The sequence below is a fragment of the Ovis aries genome, chromosome 11, assembly GCF_016772045.2.
Source record: "Ovis aries strain OAR_USU_Benz2616 breed Rambouillet chromosome 11, ARS-UI_Ramb_v3.0, whole genome shotgun sequence".
Taxonomy (NCBI): domain Eukaryota; kingdom Metazoa; phylum Chordata; class Mammalia; order Artiodactyla; family Bovidae; genus Ovis; species Ovis aries.
The window spans coordinates 57,231,858-57,256,782 of NC_056064.1; the positions used below are offsets into that span (position 1 = coordinate 57,231,858).

At 56.7% G+C, this 24,925-nt stretch overlaps 1 protein-coding gene across 4 annotated transcripts; it reads left to right on the top strand.

The window, feature by feature from the left end:
• Positions 1–1,218: 1,218 nt before the first annotated feature.
• CDC42EP4 (CDC42 effector protein 4) lies at positions 1,219–21,858 on the top strand. Of its 4 annotated transcripts, none has more exons than XM_042256447.1 (3): positions 1,219–1,337; positions 12,292–12,478; positions 18,972–21,858. In XM_042256447.1, exon 3 carries the CDS (start codon positions 19,304–19,306, stop codon positions 20,348–20,350), a length of 1,047 nt encoding a protein of 348 aa, XP_042112381.1. In that variant the 5' UTR covers positions 1,219–1,337; positions 12,292–12,478; positions 18,972–19,303; the 3' UTR covers positions 20,351–21,858. The 4 variants fall into 4 exon arrangements, with proteins under 4 accessions (XP_042112381.1, XP_027829820.1, XP_042112382.1 ...); XM_042256448.2 differs by lacking the exon at positions 1,219–1,337 and adding an exon at positions 2,010–2,304; XM_027974019.1 differs by lacking the exon at positions 12,292–12,478.
• The last annotated feature ends 3,067 nt before the right edge of the window (positions 21,859–24,925 follow it).

The following is a 24,925-nucleotide window of genomic DNA, read 5'->3' on the forward strand; positions in this document are numbered from 1 at the left end:
ATCTTTATCCCCAAAGGCAAACCTCAATGAATGTTCAAGGATTGTGGAAGGAGCCTCAGATGCAAAGCATTGAATTCGGATAAGGAGTGGAAGAATTTCAAAGACTTTGTCCTGGAGGGACGCTTGTTTGATAGGCCATTTAGTTGGGAAAGGCAAACCTCAGACACCTGTAAAAGGAGAACCAATTACTGAGGACAAAACAATTAGTTAACAATGGAGGGAAGGGTTGGGGAAAGGGGAGGTGTCTCAGAGAATCCAGAAAGTTTGGGGGGACAGATAAAACTTAAGCTTTGATTTCAGGTGGAAGGGACCTGGGATGCCAGCCTTGGGGGAGGGTTTCCTGGGAGCCTGCGGGGGAAGGTACCAGCCCAAAGAGAAGTGAGGGGGTCCCATCCAAGGTCAGTGGGAGGGAGTCTACAGCCTCTCACGGCCTGACCCTCTTCCCTGAAAATTAAAACCCCAGGCCAGGGAGCTGCTAACAGCTAGAGAGCTTAACTTATTGCTGTGTCTTCTCTCCTGAGGCAGTTTATTAACAGCGATCGCTTTCAAGTGGAAGCTACTTCTCTACAGAGATTCTCATAGGATTCAGGCGGCGGGTCTCAGGAGTGCTTGGCCCCCGAGGTTCACTTGCCGCACAGGGAAGCTTAGTTTGGGCGAACACTCGGGGGGCTAGGGGCACGGATGTGGGAAATCGGGACAATCAGAGACAGGTCCCCCGGCCCGAGTCTTCCGAACGCCCACCCCGGGCCTGGCCTCGGGGCCGAGCCCTCCCCGCCTTGTCTCCAGGAAGAGTCCGGGACGGAGAGGATCCATGCCCGCAGCGGCGCCGACCCCGGGGGCTTCCTGCGTTTCCTGCACTGGGACGGGGAGGGAGGGGCGGGGGTTATCGGTCCCGTCTCCGCTTCGAGCCCGGAGGAGCCGCCGGGGGAGCTCGCGCTAGGCCCCCGAAGGGCGTCGCGCCCCTGACCCCCAGGCCCCAGGTGAAGCGGTCAAGGCCGGAGCGCAGCCAGGCGGGGGCGCGCCGGGACCCCACCGGCCGGAACCGCGGCACACGCCGTTCCCGGAGGCTCCGGCTCTGCGATTTGAACCGAGGAGGCCGGGCGGCCCGGCCGCGGTTCGCAGCGGCCATTGGCTGCGGCGGCGCGGTGACATCAGCGCGGGGGGGCGCGGGCGGAGCCCGGGAGGGGAGTGTCCGAGCGGCTCCCAGCCCCGAGCCCCAGAGCCAGAGGCAAACCGATGCCGAGCGGACATGGGCCGCCAGCCCCGGCGCCTCGCTGAGCCCACGGAGCTGAGCGCGCAGCTGCGCCGACCCGGCGCTCTCGTCTCTGGGGACCCAGGTAGGCGACGGGTACCCCCCTACCCCACCTTTGGCCGCGACAGCCCCCCGGCGCCCTGCGGGGCCTGGGTGGGCTCAGTGTGGGGACCTCGATTCCCCCCCGCCCCCGACCAAGGGAGCGGAGGGGGTTGAAAAAGCCGCGATAGGGGCGGCGGGTTGTGGAGCGGGGCCGGGTGTCCCCACTCCTGCGCCCGCTCCCGGGTAGCCAGGCTGGGGCCCGGGGCCACGCACCGGTGTCCGAGTAGATCCAGGCTGGGGAGGGAGGTGGTTGCGGTCGATTTCCCCTCCCCAGACTGGGCTTAGCCGGTCGGATCCAGGCGCTGCTCGGGGGGTGGGGACGGGGGACCACCCGGCTTTGAACGGTCCACCCCTTCGCCCGGGTGGGTGACACTGGGGCGGGAGCACAGCCTTCGGCGGCGCGCGGTGCCCCAGAGTGGGGCGTGTGTGCAGAGTTCTCCATGAATCAGAACCCGATCGCTCGCGCGTAGTGGCAGAGGCGTGCACACTCGCCCTGGTACACTCGCCGCAGCACACGCCGCCCCGTGTCACCGCGCCGCGCGGAGAGGGGCGACGAGCCGCCCGGGAGGGAACGGCCGAGCGAACAAACCCTCCTCCCGCCCCACACCCTCCCTCCCCGGCTCGCCCGGCCCCGCCCCGTGCGCCCGCCTCCTCGGGAGACCGGGAGGCCGAGGCTAGGGGGACGGCCGCGGCGCCGATCGGCCGGGTGGGGCCGCTTCCGAGCCCGGCCCGTGGCCGCGCGCGGGACTCGGCCGAACGCTCCGGGCCTGGCCTCGAGCCGGGAGCGGCCGGTTAATGATTTAATCACCCGCTCCCAGCGGTGGAGCGCGATCGGTCGTCTGTAGCCCCGCCCCCTCCCCGGAGCGCCCTCCGTCCGGGGGCACAAAACTGCCCCCCACCAGCCCCGGCCGCGTCCCGGGTGAGCCGCTCTGCGCGCCGGGCCGCCGCGGGTGAGTGTCCGGGCCGCCGGGGGAGCTGGGCGGGAATCGGAGCGGGGGCCGGCGGGCTTCCCGGGGGAGGACGGGCCAGGGCGTGTGTGTATGTGTGTGTGTGAGTGTGTGTCTGGGGGAGGGGTGCTCTCGGCTAACTCAAACCAGATTCCTCGTTTCCCGACGCGACGCCGTAGCCTGCGCCTGGGAAGTTTTCTTTTTCTCCCCGGGAGAACGAAGGGGAAATACAATGCTTTCTCTTTTCTTGTCACGCTTGCGATCTGACAGGCTCCCACGGCCCTGGGCTGCGTCTCCGGTGTCTGTTCTCTGCCCCTTTAGCTGAGCAGCTGAACGGCGGGCAAGGGTCCCTGAGCTGTGTGAAGCCCGCTGCTCCTCTCCTGGGGAGGTTAGGTGCCGGTGGTGGTGGGAGGGGGGTGGTATCTTCCTCTTCCTGACCGCCCCCTCCAGCGGCCATCTGGACCAGAGCAAGCTCCGCCATCCAGCCCGCGTAAACAATGAGGGGCCCGGTTACAGGAGGGCCTCCAGCAACGCAACTTCTTTGCAGAGTCTGGGTTTCTAATAACTCCCTACTCCCTCCGCCCCTTTCCAAGGCCGAGGTGGAGGAGGGGACCCCCCGGCAGGATGGACTGAATTTTAAGAGAACAAAGAACAGGGCACAAAGGAAGGGGGAAGCTGAGCTGTGGGTTTCCCCCAGAAAAGGGGAGTTTGCTGGACCAGGCCTGGACTTAGCCAAGCCTCTAGGTGGCCCTAGGGCTCCAGAGGCAGTAAGAGGACTTGGGACAAGGGAGGCGCCATCCCTTGGGGGTAGCCAGGACCCTGTGTGAGTCTGGGGGCGGGGCGGGGCCTGTGGGTCCCAGCTTTCATCAGCTGCCCGGTGTGAGGAGCCCGTGTGATCACCCGATTACTGTGGTTTATCTCCTCTGAACTTGGACTTTGCCCCTCCACTCCCTGGGGACAGCTGCTCCTTCCCACAAATGGGGGTTCCCTGAACCTTGGGAGACCCCCGGTCAGTTTCTCCTGGTCTTCCCAGGGATCCTGGGGACCCTGCAGGGACTGGGAGGGGGTCGGTGTGATGAGATGAGCCTGGGGTTTGGAGTCTCGGCCGGCCGCTCTGCCCTCTCCCTGAGTTCCTGGAGCTCCAGCTCATGGGTGACCATGTGCTCATGGATGCTCCCTAGTTCAGGCCTCAACTTGGAGGATTCTTTCCATCTTTTTCTGGAATGTCCACCTCTCTCTTGACTCCTCTTCCATTTCCCTCTCATTTCTCTCTCCCACCCACCCACTCATCAATGCTCACCCCAATCCCATGTAGGCACACACCCAACTGACTTTGGTCCTGTTGCCTCATGGAACCCGACAGTCCAGCCCTCACAGGACTGGAGACCGGGGAGCCCCAGGCCCAGAGACTGTTGTCTGAGAAGTGGGGTTGGGGGGGATTGGGCAGATGTTGACCCCCGGAGAAGGACCCTAGACCTTTCTTTACCCTCAGGAGCCTTCGGTAGGACCTCTGGTTGGCCCTGGCTCAGGGTTCCTCGCCGCCTCCGCCTTTGGAACGGCTGATTGATTTCTGCAGCCAGGACAGGCTGTGCCCAGGTGTGGCGGGCAAGGTGCTTGCAGCAGGCCGCCCTTCGCCCTCTCCCCTGCCCCCTCTCCTCTGAGCAGGAAGGTGGGATCAAGCTGGGACCGGAGGCCTCAGAGGCCAGACTTGCTGTCAGGCAGTGGCTCCAGCCTCCAGTGGCTGGAGCTTCCACAGGCTCAAAGGATCCTGTCCCTGTGGGGGGAGGGAGGAGCCTGTCCCTTGGAGGAACAGGATCTGGGTTGATGCCAGAGATACGCTTGGGGGCGGAGGGAGAGGAGTTGAGCAATCTGGCCCTGGAAGCTGTGAGAGCCTCGATCTCCTGACCTATGTGCTGGAGGCCTTTCCGCAACCTTGGGAAAGGGAACCGAGCCCTGGACCCGTGGGCAGAGTGTCCTCAGAGCCAGCACCTCTGGGGACTCAGGGAGGGTGGGATCCTGCTGGGAGGGGCTCATGTGGTGACTGGACGTGGCCCTTTGCTCACGGGGTGCCGAGGAGGAAGTCGAGCCCTGAAGGATCCGGCATTCCCACTCACTGAGTCCCTGAAACTCTAGCTTAAAATACAAGGAGCCTTGGGCTTCCGTCCAGGAACTCTATCAGAGTCTCTCCTCGGGCACTACCAGCTTGCAGCTCGGGGCTCCAGGCCAAGGAGGCAGCACTGGCGTCCAGAACCCCTCTTGGCCAGGAGCAGGGGCTCTGGTGGCCCCCACTCAGCCTCCCAAGCTAGAAAGGCGCTCCTTTTCGGGTCAGGTGAGCCCAGTTGGGGTTACCCAGCTGGTAAGAAACCGCTGGCGTTTCCTCTCATTCCTTCATCCTCGGGGGTTGAGGGCATCTGAGAAGCCGCAGAGCTGGGACGAGAAGGAGCCCTGGGGCTGACCTTAGGGACAGCATCTCTTGCTCAGCCAGGGCCGCTCTGACCACCGTCTCCTCCCCTACCCAGCAGGGTGGCAGACAGTATCCGCCAGAGCAGCCTCTAGCCTCCCTGGGAGCATCTCAGGGGTCTTCTACCTGCATCCAGGCAGCTCTTGGGGTAACTAGACTTGGTCTGCAGACCCCAGTTTCAGATCCATGACAGTGAAGCCGGGCGCTGTGGTCAGGTGTCTGCTCCCCGCCCCTCCTTCCTCTCCACACTCAGGTTTCCACTCCCTGCAACCCTTCTCTGTTCCTCAGAACGTTCTCCTTGGCTCATTGAGACATCAAGAGGAGCCCCTGTGTTCCCCCTGCCCTTGGGGTTGAAGTCTCAGTCAGATGGTGGGAATGGAGAGCCAGAGGGGGTACAGAAGAATCCCTTCAGGGCTGGCATCACCGTCTGTGGACACCTCTGATGAGGACCGGGTTAGGTCCTAACTGGGGGTTAATCATGTTGATAATCAACCATTATTTGCTTCTGGTAGCTGGTCCCCCTGATTTCTAAATTCGCTAATCTACATCTTAGGGAGGAACAGGAGGGAGGAACGGGAGGGCCTCATCCCCCGTATTGAACTGAAATCAGAAAGAGCTGAAGTCCCCTCTGAGAAAAGCCAGGCTCCTCCTCCTGTTTCTTTAAAGGTTAAAAGGTAAAGAAGAGAAAAGGGAAGGCACACGGGGAAGGAGACCAAGCCCAGGGGCTGCGTGATCCCCCTGCTGGTCTGGACTAGGCAGTCTACAGCTGGGCTTGGGAGCCCTGAGGATACCCGCACCCCGCAACAATTCATCCTGGGGCCCCCAAGGACTGTGCAAGGGGTCAGCCCGGGGGCCTTTCGGATAGGAGCCCTCGGGCGACACTGAAGGTACGTGTCCTCTTTGAGCTTGGGGAGTGACCGTTGGCAGAGAGTCCCAGGGGATGCAGGAATTCTACTTTTCAAGGTGTAGAGATGGGGCACCTGCTGAAAAAGAACACGTTATAGCATCATTTTCACAGCAGACGGGGGAGTGCTCACCCCTTACGAATCCTCGTGTAAGGGCTTTACCTGTGTTAGCTTATTCCATCTTCACAGCAGTGCTAGCAAGTATGTGGTGTTCTCAGTCGCTTTGTAAACTAATAAGGACACGAAGGCACAAGTAACTTGCCCAGTGTGGCCGAGCCAGCTGGTCACCAGGGAGAGTCTGGCTCCAGGGTCCCCCAGGCTGCACGCTCCATCCCACAGAGTCAAGGTGGAAATTCACCAGCCTGCTCTAGAGCCGGCCCTGATCCACCTGGCTCCCTCTGGAGACCCAGGGCGTCCTTTGACGCCCCACTCCTCCCTCAGCTGAGCACTCTGCTCTTAGGAGAAGCCAAGTGAAACCAAACAAGATCAGGCCGATCTGATTTCAAGCCCTGCCGCTTCCTTCTGAGGCCCTGGGCAGGAGGGAGGAGCATGGGCCCCCTGCAGGCACTCCTCTTCCTCCCCTCCTCCAGCTTCTTCCCTCTGTGATGGGAGCTGGGTGGCTGGAGAAACACCCTGACACCCACACACCGACACCCACCCCTACCCCTCCGGGAAGAGGGGTAAACAAGTGAAGTTGCCGATTGCCCTTGAGCCGCTGGCTCCTCTAGGCTTGGCTCCAGAGCTGTCGCTTCCTGTCACTCCCAGGTCAGGGCTCACTCCTTTCCCTCCCGAGAGGCTGTAACTCCTGGTTAGTGATGGGGCAGGGCCTTTCTCCCTCCATGCCAAGCCTTCCCTGCCGGCCCTCCTGCTCTCCTTCCTCTGGCCCAAGGCATAGGCTTCTGGGATGAAGAGGGAGCAGGGTGGAGAGAGAATGGCCCATCCCCAGCCCAGGAGGTGCATGGTTGCCCAACACCATGGACCTCCTGGGGTGGGGGGCGGCTGTGGTCTATATGTCACGGGATGTGTCTTGTCCTTTCCCTGCAGTGGTGGGGAATGAGAAGCCTGGACTTACGCTATTTTAACCTGAAATTCTGTGCAAAGTGGTTGTCTGGTGGGTGCTCATAACCAAATCCATAACCTTCGTCAGATTTGAGTCCAGCACCCCCAGCAATGCTTACAGCGCTCCCGTGATACACCTTATGGTCAAGTCGGAAAAGCCCAGGGTTCAGAATCAGGCAGACTTGTCCTTAGCAGCTGTGTGGCTCAGGGGAAGCATTTAACCCTCAGCCTCAGTTTTCTCATCTGTAAGATGGGAATGATGCTGGTAACTCCATGGGATTGTTGGGAAGAGCACTTAGGGTCTTTCAAATGCCTAGGATGGTGTTCTTACTTGCCCCTCCAAAAGGGAAGCTTAAACAAGATAAAGCAGCCAGCTTGGTATAGGGTAAAGGTATTTTGATCTCCATTTTATTTCTCATACTTCCTCCATGACCTACGGTCCAGGGGGCGCATATCCATCTGAGGTCCACGATAGGGTCTAAGGTATCATTTCCTAATCTCTAAGCCAGAGTGGACATTGTAGTTTTTTGCAATCAAAGGGTAAGTTAATTATCCAAACTGCAGTGCGTTTTCCCACAACTCAGCCTAAGTGACTGGCATCGTTTTCCTAAAACTGTGAGAACTGTAAATTCTCTAAGATGGTTGAGAATATCTTCATGAATCCAGTGATGAGTATCATGATTAACAGAAATACCTCCAACACAGCATCATCAATAGGAATATAATGCCAGGCACATAAAGAAATTTTTAAGTTTCCCAGTAGCTACATTTAAAAAACTACAGACTGATGAAATACATTTTTATTTTGTTTTAATTTTTTGGCTATGCTGTGTAGCACGTGGGGCTCCAGTTTCCAAAAACCAGGGACTGAACTCACACGTCTGCATTGGAAGCTCAGAGTCTTAACCACTGGACCATCAGGGAAGTGCCCTGGTGAAATCAATTTTAATGTTATATTTAAGCCAGCATGTTCAAAATACTGTCATTTCACCATGTAATCATAAAAAAATATTAACAAGATATTGTTACATCATTTTTACATCATTTTTTTATACAAGGTCTTCGGAGCCCATTGTGTATCTTACACGTGTTGTTTGCCTAGTCGCTAAGTTGTATCTGACTCTTTTGCAACCCCATGGACTGTAGCCAGCCAGGCTCCTCTGTCCATGGGATTTTCCAGGCAGGAATCCTGGAGCAGGTAGCTGTTTCCTTCTCCAATGTTTTACACACCTGTAGCACACGTCAGCTGGGATGCTAAATCCCATAAATACCCCCTCAGAATTGGGAAGTAGATTCACACCCTCAAGGTGCTTGAAACATACTTGGGTTTTCCAGTCACTGAATCAAGCATCAGTTTTTTCATTTAAAATCATTAAAATGGAAGAAGCTTTAAAAACTCAGTTCCTTGGGGGCACTCGGCACATTTCAGTCACTCGACAGCCTGATGTGAGCGGGGCTACTGTGCTGGGTGACTTGGGTTCAGGACAGCTGTAATGCCAGGAACCGAGCGCCTAGCCAACATTATGTTGGCAATGGTGGCACCCTGAGCAAGATAAGAATGAGGAACGGAGGGGGCAGAATTATTATTAGTTGCAGATGCTGGGTTGGTGTACTTGCAAAGCTCAAAAGATTTAATCATATGGTTGATTAGGGTGTGTAAAGATAGTACAAGCTTAGTAGGGTAGACATTAAATAGATAGAAATTTTTAAATTGCGGCTTTCCCATATACCAGCTACCACCAGTCAGAAGATACAGCTACATGAAAGGGGCTGGATATAAAACCCATTCACAATGAAAGACCATAGAATAACTCAGAGTGAACACGACAAGACGTGTGTCAGACTTGTAGGAAGGAAAAAACCACAGAATTTAATGGGGAATGTCTAAAAGACTTGGATAAATGGATATGAAGACATGATGTTGTGATAACATCAACTCTCCCCAAATTAATTCATTGTTTGCTTTCAATCCCAACGTAATTCCATCAGGACTTCTTTTGGAACTTAATAAAGTGTGTCTCAAGTCCTTCGGGAAGACTAACTGCATTAGAAAAGCCAAAAAGTTTTCAGGAAAAAAGTTAAAGCAGGGATATTATCCTACTGAATACTCAAAACGAATTTCATAGAGCTGATAGTATAGACCTGGTTTCGGAATAAATAAGAGACCAATAAGCAGGATGTGAAGAACTGACTCATTTGAAAAGACCCTGATGCTGGGAAAGATTGAGGGCAGGAGGAGAAGGGGACGACAGAGGATGAGATAGTTGGATGGCGTCACTGACTCAATGGACATGAGTTGGAGCAAGCTCCGGGAGTTGGTGATGGACAGGGAGGCGTGCTGTAGTCTATGGGGTCCCAAAGAGTCGGACACGACTGAGCAACTGAACTGAACTAAAAACAAAAAAGCAGGAAAGGAAGTCCAGAGAAACCGTGGGTGGTGCTATCTATATCTATATATATCTGATGAAGGTAGCATCTGATCCTGTACTCATCATTTATACCAGTTTTATACAGAATCAGTAACTAACTTGGCTATATTTTAATTTTTTATCTATTTTTAAATGACCCGCAGTTTCAAGCCACAGACATCTTTGTATTTCCTTTACTAATATCTTTATCTCCATGAGTAATTTTTCATGATTACATTACCTGGTAGTTTTAGAAGTGAATACTTTCATAAAACTTGGGAGTGGGGAAGGTCTTTGCTTCATGGTTTTAGAGCCAGAAATTATAAAACAGATTTAACCATGCAAAAACTAATGAGCACTCCATGGAAAAGAAAACAACAGAATCACCAATTTATAGACAGGCATATGATACACTTGCAGAAATATCTGCAAAATATAGTCAACATTCCTAAGAGCCTTAAGATTTAAAGTCATACAAATCCAATGGAAAAGATGAAGGACCCCCCTGCCACCTTGCCCCCAAATTGGGTAAAATGCCTTCCACAAACAATTCATTAGAGAAATATTTTCTCAAATGCCCTCCCTCTTTAGTAATGGGAAAAATGAAAATGCAGATTATAAGTTTGCAAAGGTGGTGGTGATCGTGGTTTTGTTGTTTTCAACTAAGGGCACCATAATGCCTGGTATTGGAAAAAAACAGTGTCATCCTCTATGTTGGTGAAACTGTAACTTGGTAAAAACCTTCTGGAGAGCAAGTGAACAAGAGAAACAAGTAATTTTACTCACTTATCGGTATGTATCCTCCGGAAATGGACCTGGGCAGACTTAGCTGGAAGGCTGCTTGTTACAGAGTTGGAAGGAAACGGAAGCAACCTAGCATTCTTCAGTGGCCTGCTGGATGTAAAACTGAGGCTAGAAGGACTTTATCTAAAATAATGTAGCAGTATTTATGAACATGTAACCATTTTCACTCAAATGCGAACAGTGGTTGGCTTTATTCATCCCTCTGCCTTGGAAAGTGCTGCTTGTGTTTTGAAAAAAGGTGGGGGGAGGGGCGGAGAAAAACATCTTAAATCGGCACTATCGCAGAGAGGTAGCGTGCAAATCTCCTATATAATTTACGGTTTAAATAGATGCATTTGCAAAAATACAAAGAGGTGAAACGACCATTTTCTTTAACTCGGTGTATTCCAAATATTATCATTTGACAATAATTTAAAATATTATCATTTGAAAAGATCAATTCTAACTTGCCATCCGATGTGGAAAATGAGCTAATTTGCACTCTTTTTTGATGCTAAGTCTTTGAAGTCCAATGTCTATTTAACCCTTTAGCACAGGTCAACTTGGACATTACAACCTGGACTCCATTTGGGGTGCACATTTCAAATGCCCCACGGCCACCGGGCTGGGGACTGCTGTATTGGACAGTGTGGGCCCATGTTATGTAGTAACACCTGGACAGACAGCAGACAGAGGGGTCCTTAAGGTCTGTGCTCCACGCTAGTGTCCTGATTACCTGGAGCCAGTTCATCCCCCTCCCCAGTGGCACTCCTCTCTCGCCTCCCCCCTCCCCCAGGGATGTCTGGAGAGTGGGCGGTGGCTGCTCCATGCTGCGGAAAGCATGTAGTGAAATTGGGGCTTTGTTCACTTTCCCTTCCTTCCGGGAAGAATCTATTCACCAGAGTATGTTTATCTCCAGGAAATGGGACTTGTAGCTCCCGTGGGCCAATGAACCCAAGGTCTAGATTGACTCGGAGAGGCGGGGAGGGTGGAGCCAGCGCCAGGCACCCAGCCTGGGAGGTTTCAGGACAGGGATGGGGTCCAGGTCCTGGCCTTCCTTTCCGGCAACTACCGAGAAACACAAGCTGGAGATTGGAACAGGGACAGGCGTGAGAAACACGTGAAGTGGGGCTTCGTGCTGGGCCCACTCTTGACTCTGCTGGGCGAGTCCTGGCTTCTGCTTCAGGGGATCCTCCCCACCTCTCACCTCCCAGGGAGAGTCCTTAGAGCAGGAAGCGGGGATGAGATCTGGAGTAAGGAGGGGCCCATTTGAACCATCCTTGGGAGCAGATGGCTGATGGGGGTGTCCGTCAAGTGAGTCTCGGTCCCCAGGTCTCAGATAAACAGCCTGCCTAATCCCACCCTATCGCCATCTCTCTGTCCATGAGCACATTCTCAGCTGAGGACATCTGAATAAGCTGGAGGTTGTGTCCCAAGGTCTGCCAGAAACGGGCTCAAAGCACCATTTAGTAGCTGAGAGAGAGCATGAGGGCCTTCACTCCATCCAAGCCTCGGTTTCTCTCTTCTGTACGATAGGGGCAATCGCAACACCCTGTGCTCGGGGCCAGGGGCCTACGTTTAATGATGCCGCCACACAATTCCTGGCACGCAGCAGGCACCCGGTGTATGGGAACTGCTAACGGCATGCCTACTTCTGCATTGCTGGTGGTCGGCCAGTGCCTGGGGCCCTGGGGTGTCCTCCCCGTGTCCTCAGGTGACCCCGCCTCTTCGCGTTCCTTCTGTTCTGCGGTAGCCATCAGGAGACCCGAGCTGGGGCTGTGGAAGCAACAGGGACCAAACTGCCCCCTGCCCAGGGTACCACTGGGGGATGGCCGCTGGGAGGCTGGCTCCAGCTCTGGGCTTTCGTGTCACTGGAAATTGGCCAGTCTCCCAGGTGGGAGGTGGAGGTTGTCATTTCTGTATTGCTAGTTGGAAAGCAGGTTCCTGGGGGCAGGGAGTGGGTCCTAAGCTCCCTATTTCCCCTGCCACCTAGTTTAATAGGCTGCCCACTTTGTCCTCCCAGGCAGTTTAAAACGAGGACATAATAAACTTGTGATAAACTTGTCCTTCTGGGGGAGGTGCGGATTTAGGGGGAGGGAGAGAGAAAGAGGACAGGCATCAACGGGAGATTTTTTGATCGTTTGATTTGAAAGTATGTGGCCTGAGCCCCACGCCCTTGCCCTTCTCCTCCCAGCCCCCACACAGTGCCTTGTATGGGCTGCAGCTGCCGGAGCCTGAGAATCTGATAGTTTAAAGCTGGTTTGGAAATTAAAATTTTTTCCTTAAGCCTTTGATGCTTTGGGATTTTTTACTATTATTATTATCAAAACAGCACTGCCACATTAAAGGAAGCTTTTTTTTTTTTTTACAAAAGCCCATTTTCCTCTCCAGCCTGATGTCACTCCTGTAAGTTCTCTGCCTGCCCTTTTGCCTTTCTTCGAGAACGCGTATGTGTGTGCCGTCTGCGATCACTGCACGTAAACAAGTCTAAGTTGAGGTCGATTGGTGATCCGTCTTCCACGTCCTGCGTGGTCTTCATAGACTGCTTGTTGTGCTGGCAGGTAATCTGTTGGGTTAATGTGTCCTTGTTTTCTCAACCATGTTCTCATTGCTGAGTGTTAGGCTTTTTCCAGTCTCTTGATATTATGAATGAGGCGTCAGTGGCTATCTGTGTTGGGGACTTTTTTCTGCTCTGAAATAGTTCCAGAGGGTCCGTTTCCCACTGTGGAGGCTCCTGGATCCTTCTGGATTTAAAGTTGAGTGTTTAAAGAAACTTCTGTAATTGACGATGCCCCAAGACCATCTCGTCTGGGGTCATTTTGACTCTGAGCAGCTCCTGGGCTGGGGTTTTGTACCTCCCTCCCTGCCTGGTGGCACCTGGTACCTGCTGTTCAGTGGGAGGGAAGTCCTCCTCTTCCCCTTTCCTGGCTCAGTGCCACCAAGATGGTAACAGACTGAAGAAGGTCTGGCGCCATGCCTGGAGTGAGTCAAAGCCCGTGTTATCTGCGAGGACCTATCGAGACTGGGAGACAGGGGCCTGGGCGTCAGCACGCCCTGGGTTCCCCACCAGCTCCATGGCCTTGGGCAAGTACTCTTCTCCACCCCAATAGCCCAGTCAAGGCCACTGGATGGGATCATCTCTGGGCTGTCCTTCCCCTCTCAGTCTTGGGAATCTCTGAAGTTGAAGGCATTGTGGATGGGTCTGTGGGTGTCACGTGACACTGTGGGTACCATCCTGTAGCACCACCCCCAGGGGTGCACACAAAATCCACTGAGGGACTTCCCTGGTGGTCCAGCAGTTAAGACTCAGTGCCAGGGGTGTGGGTTCGATTCCTGGTTGGACAACGAAGATCCCACGTGCTATGTGGCATGGCCAAAATATTTTTTTTGTAACCAAAAAAATAAAAAATCCACCGAGATGTGGGAAGATACTATGTCGTATTTTGGCTTTTTTTTTTTTTTTTTAAGGAAAACTCAAACCTATTAACTGATGCATGGATTGACAATAGCCTCATTTATAATCCATAAAATATGTATCTGTGTGCATGTGTATAGAGATTACAGGCTCCATGCTTTAATGTGCTGAGGTCCCCACACTCTGGGTCATGCATCACTGTTTTAAGTGATGGGAGCTGGGCTGTGGGAATAAAGCCCTGGCTTCTGTCCATGACCCCAGGGCAAATCTCTTAATTTAGACTCTTCATCTCCGAGATGGCTGCTCCGCAGATACACAAGGGGTACAGGAGTTATAATAATGATATTTCGTGCTTCCATCCTGGGCTCTTTTTTTTTTTTCTTTCCTTCCCTTAATTTAATTGTAGCCATTCAGGCTCAAATTATTTTAAGACTGGGCTTCTTAACATCCTTGTGGCAACAGCAGACTTTCAAATAGAGAGGGCTGCTGGCAGTGTTAGTGAGGGGACGAAAAGTTTCCAGATACACTCAAGGCAGCAAAAGTGACCCCACGGCCCCGCCGAAGTCCCTCCAGCCCTGTGTAGCAACAGGCATCAAAGCTCCCGAAGTCTCGTTGGTTAGCCGGCCGGCTGTTGGAATAAAGCAGTCTTCCGCTTTCTCTGGGACTCCTTATCTTCTCAGGATAAGGCGGGTGAGCATTTCAGAAAGCGACAGAGCCTCGGGGCGCCCATGGCCCCCCTGGCGCCCGCATTTCTTGCACAATCCCCTGCAGCGTGTTCTTCCAGCTGTCGGGTGTTCTCAGCACAACCCCACTGCCCCGCCCCATTCTGCAAAGTCAGCTTCTTCCCGGTACAGCATTGATTGCACCCCCCCCCGAGTGAAAAGCCCCTGGCCTACCAGGTGAGACCCCCGCCCCCGCTGGGCTCCAGCTCCCCTGGGAGTCTGTCCTCTGTCTCCTCCCCCATCGGGATGCTCAGGCCCTGGGGTATCCACCTCCAAACCCGGCCCTGGATGTGTCCTAACCCTAGCACACCCCGCCTCGTCCAGCTCCTTTGTCGCACCCTCATCCTGGCCCCGTCCATCTCCACAACCATAGCCTTGTCCAAGCACCCACCCTCTTTGCCCTGAATTCCTGCTTCCCTTCGTCTCTGCCTGAAAAAGCTTCTTGTATCCAACCCAGAGCACAACTGAGCTCGAATGCCCCCTTCTGTCCAGCCACGTTGCTTGGGGATGGCCTGGGTGGTTAGAAGCAGAAATGCTGGAGGGGGCAGGTAGCTGTGGCCGTGGGTGTGGAAATGTGAGTCCTCCATGTACCCGGTGAGCTTACAGGCCAGCTGCACACTGGGAGGCCTGTCCAGCTGCCCCGGAGGAGCTCAGGTTTGTCTGGGAGCCACTGGGCTAGTGATGAGGTGGGGAAGTGCCCTCTGGACAGCCTGCCAGGGAAGACGACAGAAGATGTGGTTAGAGTCGATCCAACCAAGGTCCTGGCCTGGCCTGCCCTGTGCTCAGTGGGCCAAGAGGAGAGGAATCGGATTCCAGAGGAGGCGAGGGCGTCAGGGAGAGAGGCAAGATGTGGCTCTGTTTTCCCTTGCTCGGCCAGGAAAGTGGGATGTGGCTTCCGGGGTGAGGAGAGGGGCGGGGGCGTCCCACCCAGGGTGTGCCATGGGGAGTGGCTGCCTATTTTAGCCACTTCCCCTGAGCTGAGTCACAGGGCTTAGCAGAGCCCCCTCCTGAGGCCATGGCGCCCTTGGGCACAGTCCCCTTCTGGGTGGCACTCAGCATCGCCCCCCAACCTGGTGCAGACCACCTGCTTGTTCTTATCCTCAGAGTTTCACCTCTTCACCCCCAAGTTGCTCCCTGTTCAGAGCTTAGGCTGACAGTGTCATGAGGGTGCCGTAAGACCAGAGATTTGAAACAGCCCAGTGAGTGGGCTCTGACTAGTCCTGAAGCTGCAGCTGTAGGGCTCCAGGGCTGCTGGGTCCTGCGGGTCCTCCTTCCTGGGCAGGGTGCCCAGTGGGTTGACTCCACCTAGGCCCCCGCTCTCAGGACTTGGGGTGTTCTCATGCTGGAGGTCGAAGATGGTTTGGTTTCTCAGGAGCCACAAACCCTTGTCCCCACCCCCAGGCAGCGAGACCAGGGGTGGCAGATAAGCGCTGGCCAGACCTGCCCTGCCTTCCTGGGGTGCAGGGCTGTGCAGGGGCCTAGGGCTCTCCTTGCCGGCCCCTTGAACCCTGACCTCTAGCTCTCCCCTTGAGAATGTCCCGGCAGAGGGTGATAGGATGGTGGGGACCCTTCCTGTCCTGGAGCCACAATGGCCGGGACCCCTGGCCCCTGCGGGGGTCCATGGCGGTCCACACCATCCCGGCTGAGTCCTGGGCAGCGGGGCCTGCGGTTTCCTTTCCACTCTCTCTAACAAGCACTTGAGCTCAGGGAAACCGCAGCGCCTGACGTTGCTCCCTGGGCCTGGGGATTCCTGCTGTTAGCTTGAGACTCTTACACAACTCTGGAGGTTCCTGTCACAGATCCCACAGCTCGGATCCTTTTCGTCTCCTCCCCTGTTCCTCCCTCCCACCCCCACCCCCTGCTTTTTTTTTCCTGCCTGAGCAGGCATACACACTCACTCCAGGACTGGGATTCTCAACCCAGGTGCTCCCGCCCCCCACCATGGGGGACGCTCGGCCCATCCGGAGAGGCTTTAGTTGTCACAGTCATAGTTGGGGAAGGGGTGCTGCTGGCATCTGGCAGGTAGAGGCCAGGGATGCGGCCAGACAGCCTACAGGAAGCGGGATAAGCCCCCACCGCCGAGGACTCTCGGGCTCCAGGTATCAGCAGGGTCAGCGTCTCCCACCAAAGGCCAGAAAGAGGCCTGGCATGGAGCAGAAAGAGGCCTGGAGCAGGAGGCCGGCCTCCAGCCCAGCTCTGCCCTTTGGCACATAAACCTGGATAAGTCACTTCGCTGCAGTGAGCCTGTTTTCTCATCCAGAAAATGAAGCACTTGTGCTGAGAGCCGAGGCTTCTGTGACCAGAGGCAGGAGCAGAGCTGCAGGCAGGTTGAGGACACAGACCCTCACCTTTTCTTCTTGCCTCACTGCCCTGATGGCAGCGGAAGCCTGTGGGATCCTCTAGTATCCAGAGTGCCTTAGAGACCTGATTTGATTTCCTTCAATGTGAACAGTTCTGAAACTGACACACTCCACTCTCGATTAGCCAAAGAGTTTTCCCTGAAGTTGGCCTGAGACCCCATTGCTGCCCCCAAGAGTCACATACGATGACTCTCTGCTGGATAAATGTGGAAGGGATGGCCCTGCGTCTACTGTAGGCAGCAGCAAACTATGGCCCAAATCTGGCCCACCACTTGTGTTTATAAATAAAGTTTTATTGGGACACAGCCACGCCCATTTGTTTACATACAGCCTACTGCTGCTTTCCTACCACTGCAAAGACAGATTTGAGTAGCTCAGAACAAGACCATAACTGCCGTACAGCTGAAAATCTTTGCTGTCTGGACCTTCATGGAAAACACTTGTCAAAACCTGGTCTAGTGGCTCCACATCTGATAGTTTAGAGGTCAGATCCAAGGGTATAGGGAGGGGTGAGGTCAGGGGTGGCGGAAGCGAATTTTCCTAAGGGTCTGGTGAGGAGGGGGGTCACCTCAAGGCCTTTCAGAGACGTCCTCACCTGACTCTGCCAGCCTGCGTCACCCATGTGGCAGGTGAGCCCCAGTGCCTGGCTCCTGCTGCCTGCCGGCCCCGGAGAACTTTGTTGGCTGGAGTGATGAGTGCTGAGACTGCCTGGGGCGGGGCGGGGGGGCACGTGCTAGCAGGGGAACCATCAGACTGGGCATCCGCTGCAGGACAAGGAACAAGGAAGGAGCACGTGGTGGGGGGTGAGTGGGAGGGCTTAGAGAGGTCAGGCCCGGAGCCCCAGAGCTGTAGGCTGAGGTGTCATTGTCCTTGGGCTCAGGAAGGCAGAAAGGCAGCAACCCAGAGACTCGGGTGGGTGGTGGCCTTTCAACAGGTGTTTGGAGACCGACTGTGCCAAGAACCGCCAGATGGGCTTCAGTGGCGACGGGCCTGTTGCAACCCTCCAGAAGCTCTTGGTCTGGTGGGGAGATGACAGTCCAGCCAGCAGCTATAGAACGACACAGCCAGTGCCCGCTGGGGCCAGGGCCATCCGCAGTGCGGGGGCTGGGGGACCAGGAGGCCGGGGGATCTCACTGGGCTAAAGCAGGCTTCCTGAAAGAAGTGACATCTCAGCTGAGCCCTGAGGATGCTGGGTGAGCCAGGGGACCAGTGTTCCAGGCAGGGGACTGTTTGTGTCCAGTTCGGAGTCCAGGAGACAAGCTCAGGGCTGGGCAGACCACAGGGGTCAGGGAGAGGTGAGGAGGGAGGTAGGGACCGGGCACCAGATAGGGGGGTCTGTGTTGGGTGGTCCTGGGCGGGCTGCTTTAGCCAGAAGGTGAAGGATGGGGGGAGGGGAAGCAAGGCCAGGTGGGATGTGGCGGCTAGCCTGGGGCAGAATCAAGAGCGAGGAGGAAACGCTGTGGGGCGTCCTGAGTTGCCAGAGGCAACCCACCTCTCCCCGCTCTGCTCAGCCCTGGGCTGCTGGGCTGGTTTGGCTTCAGCGTCGGACTTCACCTTGGTCCTTGCCAGGAGTCGCGTGGCTGGGGGTACAAGATTTCAGAGGCTCTCCTAGGCTCCCTGAGGATGTTCTTTGATTCAGGTTAAACATCCTGGGGGTTGGGGGTGTCTGCAGTTGTCTAGTCCCTACCGCCCTGTGCACCCCTAACGATTAAAGAAACAGCGTTTCCCAGTCTTGGTCCCTGAGACGCAGGCAGAGGGTGGACCCTTGGCAGAGCTCAGGGCCCCACGGAGGAGGTGCGGCAGGCGGGGTCCTCACTTCTGGGACACCCAGTGAGAACCGGAGGGCTGGGGAGCTGGTTCTGTGGTTCCTGGCGGCCCCACCCTCATTCTGATTCAGAGAGTGAGCCGGGCTGCCCAGGTCCATGGAGGTGTCTGCCCTGCCTCCCTGGGGCCTGTCCTGTCCTACCCCTTCTCTCGGGGCTGTGACTCAGGCTGAGGCGTCCACTAACTGCACAGGGATTGAGGTCAGCCAGCAGGAAGAACTGGAGAAGGCAGTGGCACCCCACTCCAGGCCTCTTGCCTGGAAAATCCCATGGATGGAGGAGCCTGGGGGGCTGCAGTCCATGGGGTCGCTAAGAGTCGGACACGACTGAAGCGACTTAGCAGCAGCAGAGAACTTACAGCTTGTCTCCAGACTGGTCGTTTGCAGTAGTCAAGTCCCTCCCTAGTCTGCTGCCTGCCCGTTGCACCTCCCCCGCTAGCTGGCAGCATCCAGGTGGGGTGGGGGGAGACAGGGTCCTTGAGACGACAGAGCGGCTCTCTCTCTAGCATCAGGACAGGCATGTCAGTGGCTACCTGAACTCTACAGGGCGCTGGCTTAGCCCCAGAGCCTGTGCAGGAGGGAGCTGGCAGGGTTCCGAATTTGATCGCTGGCTTATTTCACACTGTCTCACTTGGGTGGGAGGAGGAGGTATAAATGGCAGCCCCTGGGCCGGATGGGCTCTGGTGCTGGGGAGATAGCTGGGTTAACCCTTGCCCTGCTGTGTTCTTCCTGCAGCCCTGTGATCTTCTCCTCATTGCCCCTTCTGGCCGCCGGACTTCACCTCTGGCCGCCGGACTTCACCTCTGACTGCCAGACTTCACCTCTGACCCCCCGGATCCACCTCCGCCGGACTTCACCTCTGAGCCCCCGATCCACCTCTGTCAGACTTCACCTCTGACCCTCAATCCACCTCCAACCCCCTGATCCACTTCTGACCCCCGCCTCTCCCATCCACCCCCGCCGGATTTCACCTCTGACTCCCGATCCACTTCCACCGGACTTCACCTCTGATCCCCGATCCACCTGCTGCCTTGGGAGGGCCCCCCTGTGTCCTCCACCCCAGCAAGATGCCGATCCTCAAGCAGCTGGTGTCCAGCTCGGTGCACTCCAAGCGCCGCTCGCGGGTGGACCTCACTGCCGAGATGATCAGCGCCCCGCTGGGCGACTTCCGCCACACCATGCACGTGGGCCGGGCGGGGGATGCCTTCGGGGACACCTCCTTCCTCAACAGCAAGGCCGGGGAGCTGGATGGCGAGTCTGTGGACGAGCAGGCCCCGTCCTCCTCCTCGTCATCCTCCAAGCGCAGCCTCCTGTCCCGCAAGTTCCGGGCCAGCAAGCGGTCCCAGTCGGTGACCCGGGGAGACAGGGAGCAGCGGGACGTGCTGGGCTCCCTGCGGGACTCGGCCCTCTTTGTCAAGAACGCCATGTCCCTGCCGCAGCTGAACGAGAAGGAAGCCACGGAGAAGGGCTCCAGCAAGCTGCCCAAGAGCCTGTCGTCCAGCCCCGTGAAAAAGGCCAGCGCGGAGGGCAGCCTAGAGGAGGCGGCACCTCGGCGGAACGGGGCCGCCGCCCCGCACTCCCCAGACCCACTCCTGGAGGAGCAGGCCTTCGGGGACCTGGCGGATCTGCCCATGGTGCCCAAGGCCAGCTTCGGCCTGAAGCATGCTGAGTCCATCATGTCCTTCCACATCGACCTGGGGCCCTCCATGCTGGGCGACGTGCTCAGCGTCATGGACAAGGGGGGCGAGTGGGAGCCGGAGGGGGCACCAGAGGACGACGGTTACCATGGTGACGGGGACCCAGCTGGCATCCCAGCCCCAGCGACCCGAGCGGCAGGGCAGGAAGGTGAGGGGGGCCCAGACGTGCCCTCCCGCACCCTGCAGGATGAGGGGTGGGCGGCAGCGGCGGCCCCCAGCCCTGGCTCGGCCCGCAGCGCAGGCAGCCACACCACTCGAGACAGCAGCTCGCTGTCCAGCTGCACGTCGGGCGTCCTGGAGGAGCGCAGCCCGGCCTTCCGGGGGCCGGACCGCGCCCCTGCCACCCTCCCTGCACAGCCGCCCGACCCCGAGTTCTCCTTTATGGACGAGGAGGAGGAGGACGAGATCCGAGTGTGAGGCTGCTCGGAGGTGGGGGTCTCTGGGCGTGGTCCCTTCCCTGCCCCCAGCCACGCCGCGGAGGCAGCCAAGGCTTTGACCCTGGGCCTCATGGATGAGGGGTGCGCGCCGAGCCTGGGGGCCCAGGAGGACTTGCATCTGGCTTGGGTGCCTGACTTTTTTTTTTGCACACCCTGCCCTGCCCCAGAGCTCTTCGGACGGGGCTGCGTGCATGCAGGAGACACCAGCTCTCCCCGCCCCCCAGGCCTCCTGTGGATGCTCGCTGGCAACCCGAGTCCCTGCCACGTGCAGCAATAACGGGGCAGTGGGGGCACCAGGGCTGAGGACAGCTGACTCGCCTCTTTTGTCCCGGCGTTTCTGCCGTGACTGGCAGTGGCCATCAGAATAAATGTTGTGCCAGGTCGTCTGCAACGGGGAACCCCTTGGAGGCAAAGCGGACCTAAAGTGCACACTAAACGCGACCCCTTCCGGGACGCGAACAGGATGCAGAACCGAAGGAGCGCTCCAGGCGGCTTGAATTTTCAATCAAGACGGGGCCTTCCAGGATGACAAGAGGCCAGGCCACAGCCCTGACTCTGTCCCTCTGGGTCTGTTGGTTCTTGTGTTTAGATCTTTCTAGAGCAATACCTGAAGCGGTGTTTGTAGACCCGCCATCAGGAGGAAGACGAACCCTTTTAGAAAAAGGCGTTTATACTAAGTGCTTCCAAACTTTATTTAGAGCTGTATGGGGTGGGAGGGGGTGGTCTGCGTGTGTCTTTCCCTGGCCCCCTCCCCCATAGCTATTAACAACTGGGCAGGCAGCCAGTGTAGGAAATTTCTGGAAAATGATTATTAAAAGAGCTGTCATTCCTAGGGGGGGCGGGGGCGGGGTATAAAAGCTTTCTTTGAATTGGGTTGTTCCTTCCCCTCCCCCAGCCCGGGACTGACTACTTCCCCTTCCTCTCTCAAGCCTCTGACCAGGGAACCCCCTTCCCCACCTCTGAGTCAACAGCCACAAGGGCAGTGTTGCCAGAGTTAGCAACAAAATGAAAAAACAGAATGCTGAGTTAAATTAGAATCTCAGGCGTGCAGAGGATACTCTCTTTAGTGTAAGTATGCCCTGTGACTGATTTGGCACATACTTAGACTAAAAAGTTAGTGCTTTTCGTTCTGGAATTCGGATTTCCCTGTGTCCTTGAGTTGAGCTTGGGTGTGAGCCTCCAGAGTTCAAGCTGACTCACCTCCCCGCGTGCCCTTGTAGCCAAGGGAGGGAGGGGGACGGACAGACAGAACCAGCACGGGATGCAGCCAGGGCGGAGGCAGACATGCATTCAGACTGTAGCTTAGTTTTTGAATGGAGGGAGTGCCCTCAGGTGCCCCCTGGTTTCCAGCCGTGCAGCCCCCTGCCCCCCACCAGCTGCCCTGACACCCACCTAGACAGTGGTCAGTTCCAGATTCCAAACTGTATATTTTTTTCTGTGAAAATGTTAAAAGAGCAAGGAAACAGGAAAATAAAAGGCTCTACGGCATGCCTGGTGTTCTGTCTCTGCTTTTGGAGTTGGGGTTATCTCAGAATGTGGGGGAGGGTAGACAGGAGGGTGCAGATGGGGGGCCTGTGGCGGCCCGAGCCCCCATGGCTCTCGGGGGCTTGAGGTGGCTTCTCTGTCTCGGGGGCCTGCCCCTCCTGCACAGTTCTCCAGCTTCTGGAAGGGTTCGGCCTTGTGCGCCCGTTTGCCCAGGCAGGCCCTTGGGAGCTCTGGGATTTGGTGTCTGAGCTGCTGCTCACCAGCTGGGGTCCCCAGGCACTTAGTCACCGTTCTGCTTTGTACCTCGTTTTCCTTGTCTGTTAAATGGGAATCTTGCTGCTCTCAGGACTTCCCTGCTGGCTCAGACGGTGAAGAATCCGCCTGCAATGAATTGGGTTCTATCCCTGGGTTTGGAAGATCCTCTGGAGGAGGGCATGGCAACCCACTCCAGTGTTCTGGCCTGGAGAATCCCACAGACAGAGGAGCCCGGCGGGCTACATGCAGTCCATGGGGTCACGAAGAGTCGGACACAACTGAGCCACGTGTTTACCGAGTTGTTCCTAAACCCAGGGAGGTGCCTGACGCGCGCGGGAGCTGTCAGCACCAGAACACACAAGCCAAGTCAGCAAAGGGGCCTCCCTGCCCTCCCTCCCTTTTCCCATCTGACCTGGCGGATCCCCTTGCAGAGGTGTGGTCTCCTTTCAATCTCCTGGCCTGGGAGGCAGACTCTGGTGTCCCCATTTTGTAGAAGAGACGTGCTCCAGAGGCCACGGGGCCACCTTCTCCAAAGTCACCAAGTGGCAGAGTCAACAGGGATGATTTCCTTTCCACGCTCCTCGAAGCTTCGTGACTTGGAGAAGTGAAGCCGGGGTGTGTCAGCCCCGAGTGGGACCCCAGGAGCCCGGCGGTCAGCCCCTCCCTCACCCCTTCCCTTCTGCGTGGGCGCATCCCTAGGGCACGACTGTCAGCCTGGGTGGGGCTGTCTCTGCCCCTCCAATGCCCTCCTTTCCACCTGGGGGCCCGGCGTGGCTGAGATCTGAGTTCGGGAAACCCTGCCCCTGTCCCGGGGAGAAATTCAGGCATGTGCTCATCATTCTCCTGGGGAGCAATTAGAAGCGTAATTAAAATGTCGCCAAGTCCCTCTGTCCCTAGACTGGCTCATTAGAGGTAATGAGAGGCATGAAGTTATGAGTAGGCTGGGTGGTGGCCCGGGTTGTGGGGGGACATTCAAGCCCAGCGGGAATGATGGGTCTCCCAGCTCCGGGGGGATTGGAGAGAGGAATGCCCTGTTAGCAAAGGCTCAAGCAGGTGTAGAGGGCCATGCGTCTGAGACATCGTGTACCTCCCCTCCCCACCCCCCAGCTGCCCACTGCACCCGCAGCCACTCACCCAGATCCCTGAGGGGCTGGGAGCAGCCAGCCCCTCCCCCAAAGCTGCAGACCTGCTCCTTGACAGTTCAGGACCACCCGGGGGCTTGCAGAGGCCCGGCTGGACCCACACTTCGGAAGCATGCTTTCCGACCCGGGCCCAATGCGCCCACCAGACAAGTGTAGGATAACCAGGCAAGACCAGCCCAGCCAGCAGCGCGGACCTTGGTTCGTCGTGCGGCCTTGGGCCCGTTCTGTTCCCTCTCTAGAAGGTTTTAGTTTCTCCATCTTTAAAATTTAGGTTCTAGTTCAGTCACTTTCAACTTAAAAAAAAAAGAAAACCACAGTTGTTTTTGTCATGAGGTATTATACAAACAGATGAACCAGAGCTTCCCTGGGGCTGGCAGGGCAGTCGTTGAGGGGCTTGGGGGGTGGTCCTTTCTCCCCTTCGGCCTCTGAGTTTTGCCTGAGAAGCCTAGGACCCCCATGGAGCATCTCTCTCTCTGAGCTCCTTTGTAGGGCTCCCTCTACCTCTGACAGCTCAAAGCAAGAGCTGGGAACTCTCTCTGGGTAATAACTCAGTAATTTTAATTCAGATGGCAGCTAACATTTCCGAAAATTACATGCGACCCCCAAAACCTGCACCAGGCAGGGCTGCAGTCATGCCTCAGAGATGCGTTAGGACAAACCCCGCCCTGGTCCAGCCACCGCCAAGGCGCCTCCCCTCGGCCTCCCCGATCTGTCGAGGGGCTCTGCTCTTTACTGGGTGCATACGGCTCTGCTGTGATCATGTGAGGGCTGTGTGTGTCGTAAGACTGCTGCTGGGCCACTGGGCTGGAAAGTGGAGGAGGTGGATATGGACCAGGCACCAGCTCCAAAGCCCTTGCTTGCAACCACTATCCATCCTAACCTGGTGATGTCCACTTTGGAGCCTGGGATGACCAGGTGGGGCCAGTGCCCTACTGGGCAGAGCGGTGCAGAAAGGCTGAGCTGACAGCTGGGCTGGTCGGGGTGTGCCCAAGAGGAAGAGGGGTGTGTTTGCCGCCAGGGGAGGGGCTGGCAGTGCCAGGACCCTTTCAGCAGCTACTGCCACCTCACATCGTCCAAAGGGCTCTGCAGGTGGTGCCTCTGCCCTTCCTGGCGTTGCTTGGGGCTGGCCTCTGTCTCCAGCCACAGCCTCGCACCCTCCTCCTGGCTGGGGACCAGGCTGGTGCCAGAGGGCTCCCCTTTGACTCCATTCTCACACCCCAGCCACCGCCTCCTCTTCACCAGGGTTGCGCCATGTTCCCAGGAGATGGACACAAGAAATAGAAAAGGGATAAAAGGGGTCAGGACACGGACTTGCCTGGTGGTCCAGTGGCTAAAACTCCTTGCTCCCACTGCAGGGGATCTGGGTTTGATCCCTGGTCAGGGGACGAGATCCCCCATGCCACAACTAAAGATCTCGTATGCCACAACCAAGACTAAAAGAAGAAGAAGAAGGGGTCAGGACACCTGCAGAGAGGGGCGTTCTAAGGATCGGCACATTTTAGGATCTGGTTCACTGCCCACCTCCACCCATTCTACAGATGGGAAGACAGAGGCTGGAGAAGGAAGACTGGCTGCAGTCTTTTGAGCAGACCCTGGGAGGTGGACTGGGCTGGCTTGGCTCTGGTGTGACAGACGAGGCACAGCCTGACCAGGTGGACTGCGCGGGGCAGAGC

What these genes read in the sequence shown, in the direction of transcription:
- CDC42EP4 (XM_042256447.1), top strand. Translation starts at nt 19,304, where the DNA reads ATGCCGATCCTCAAGCAGCTGGTGTCCAGCTCGGTGCACTCCAAGCGC.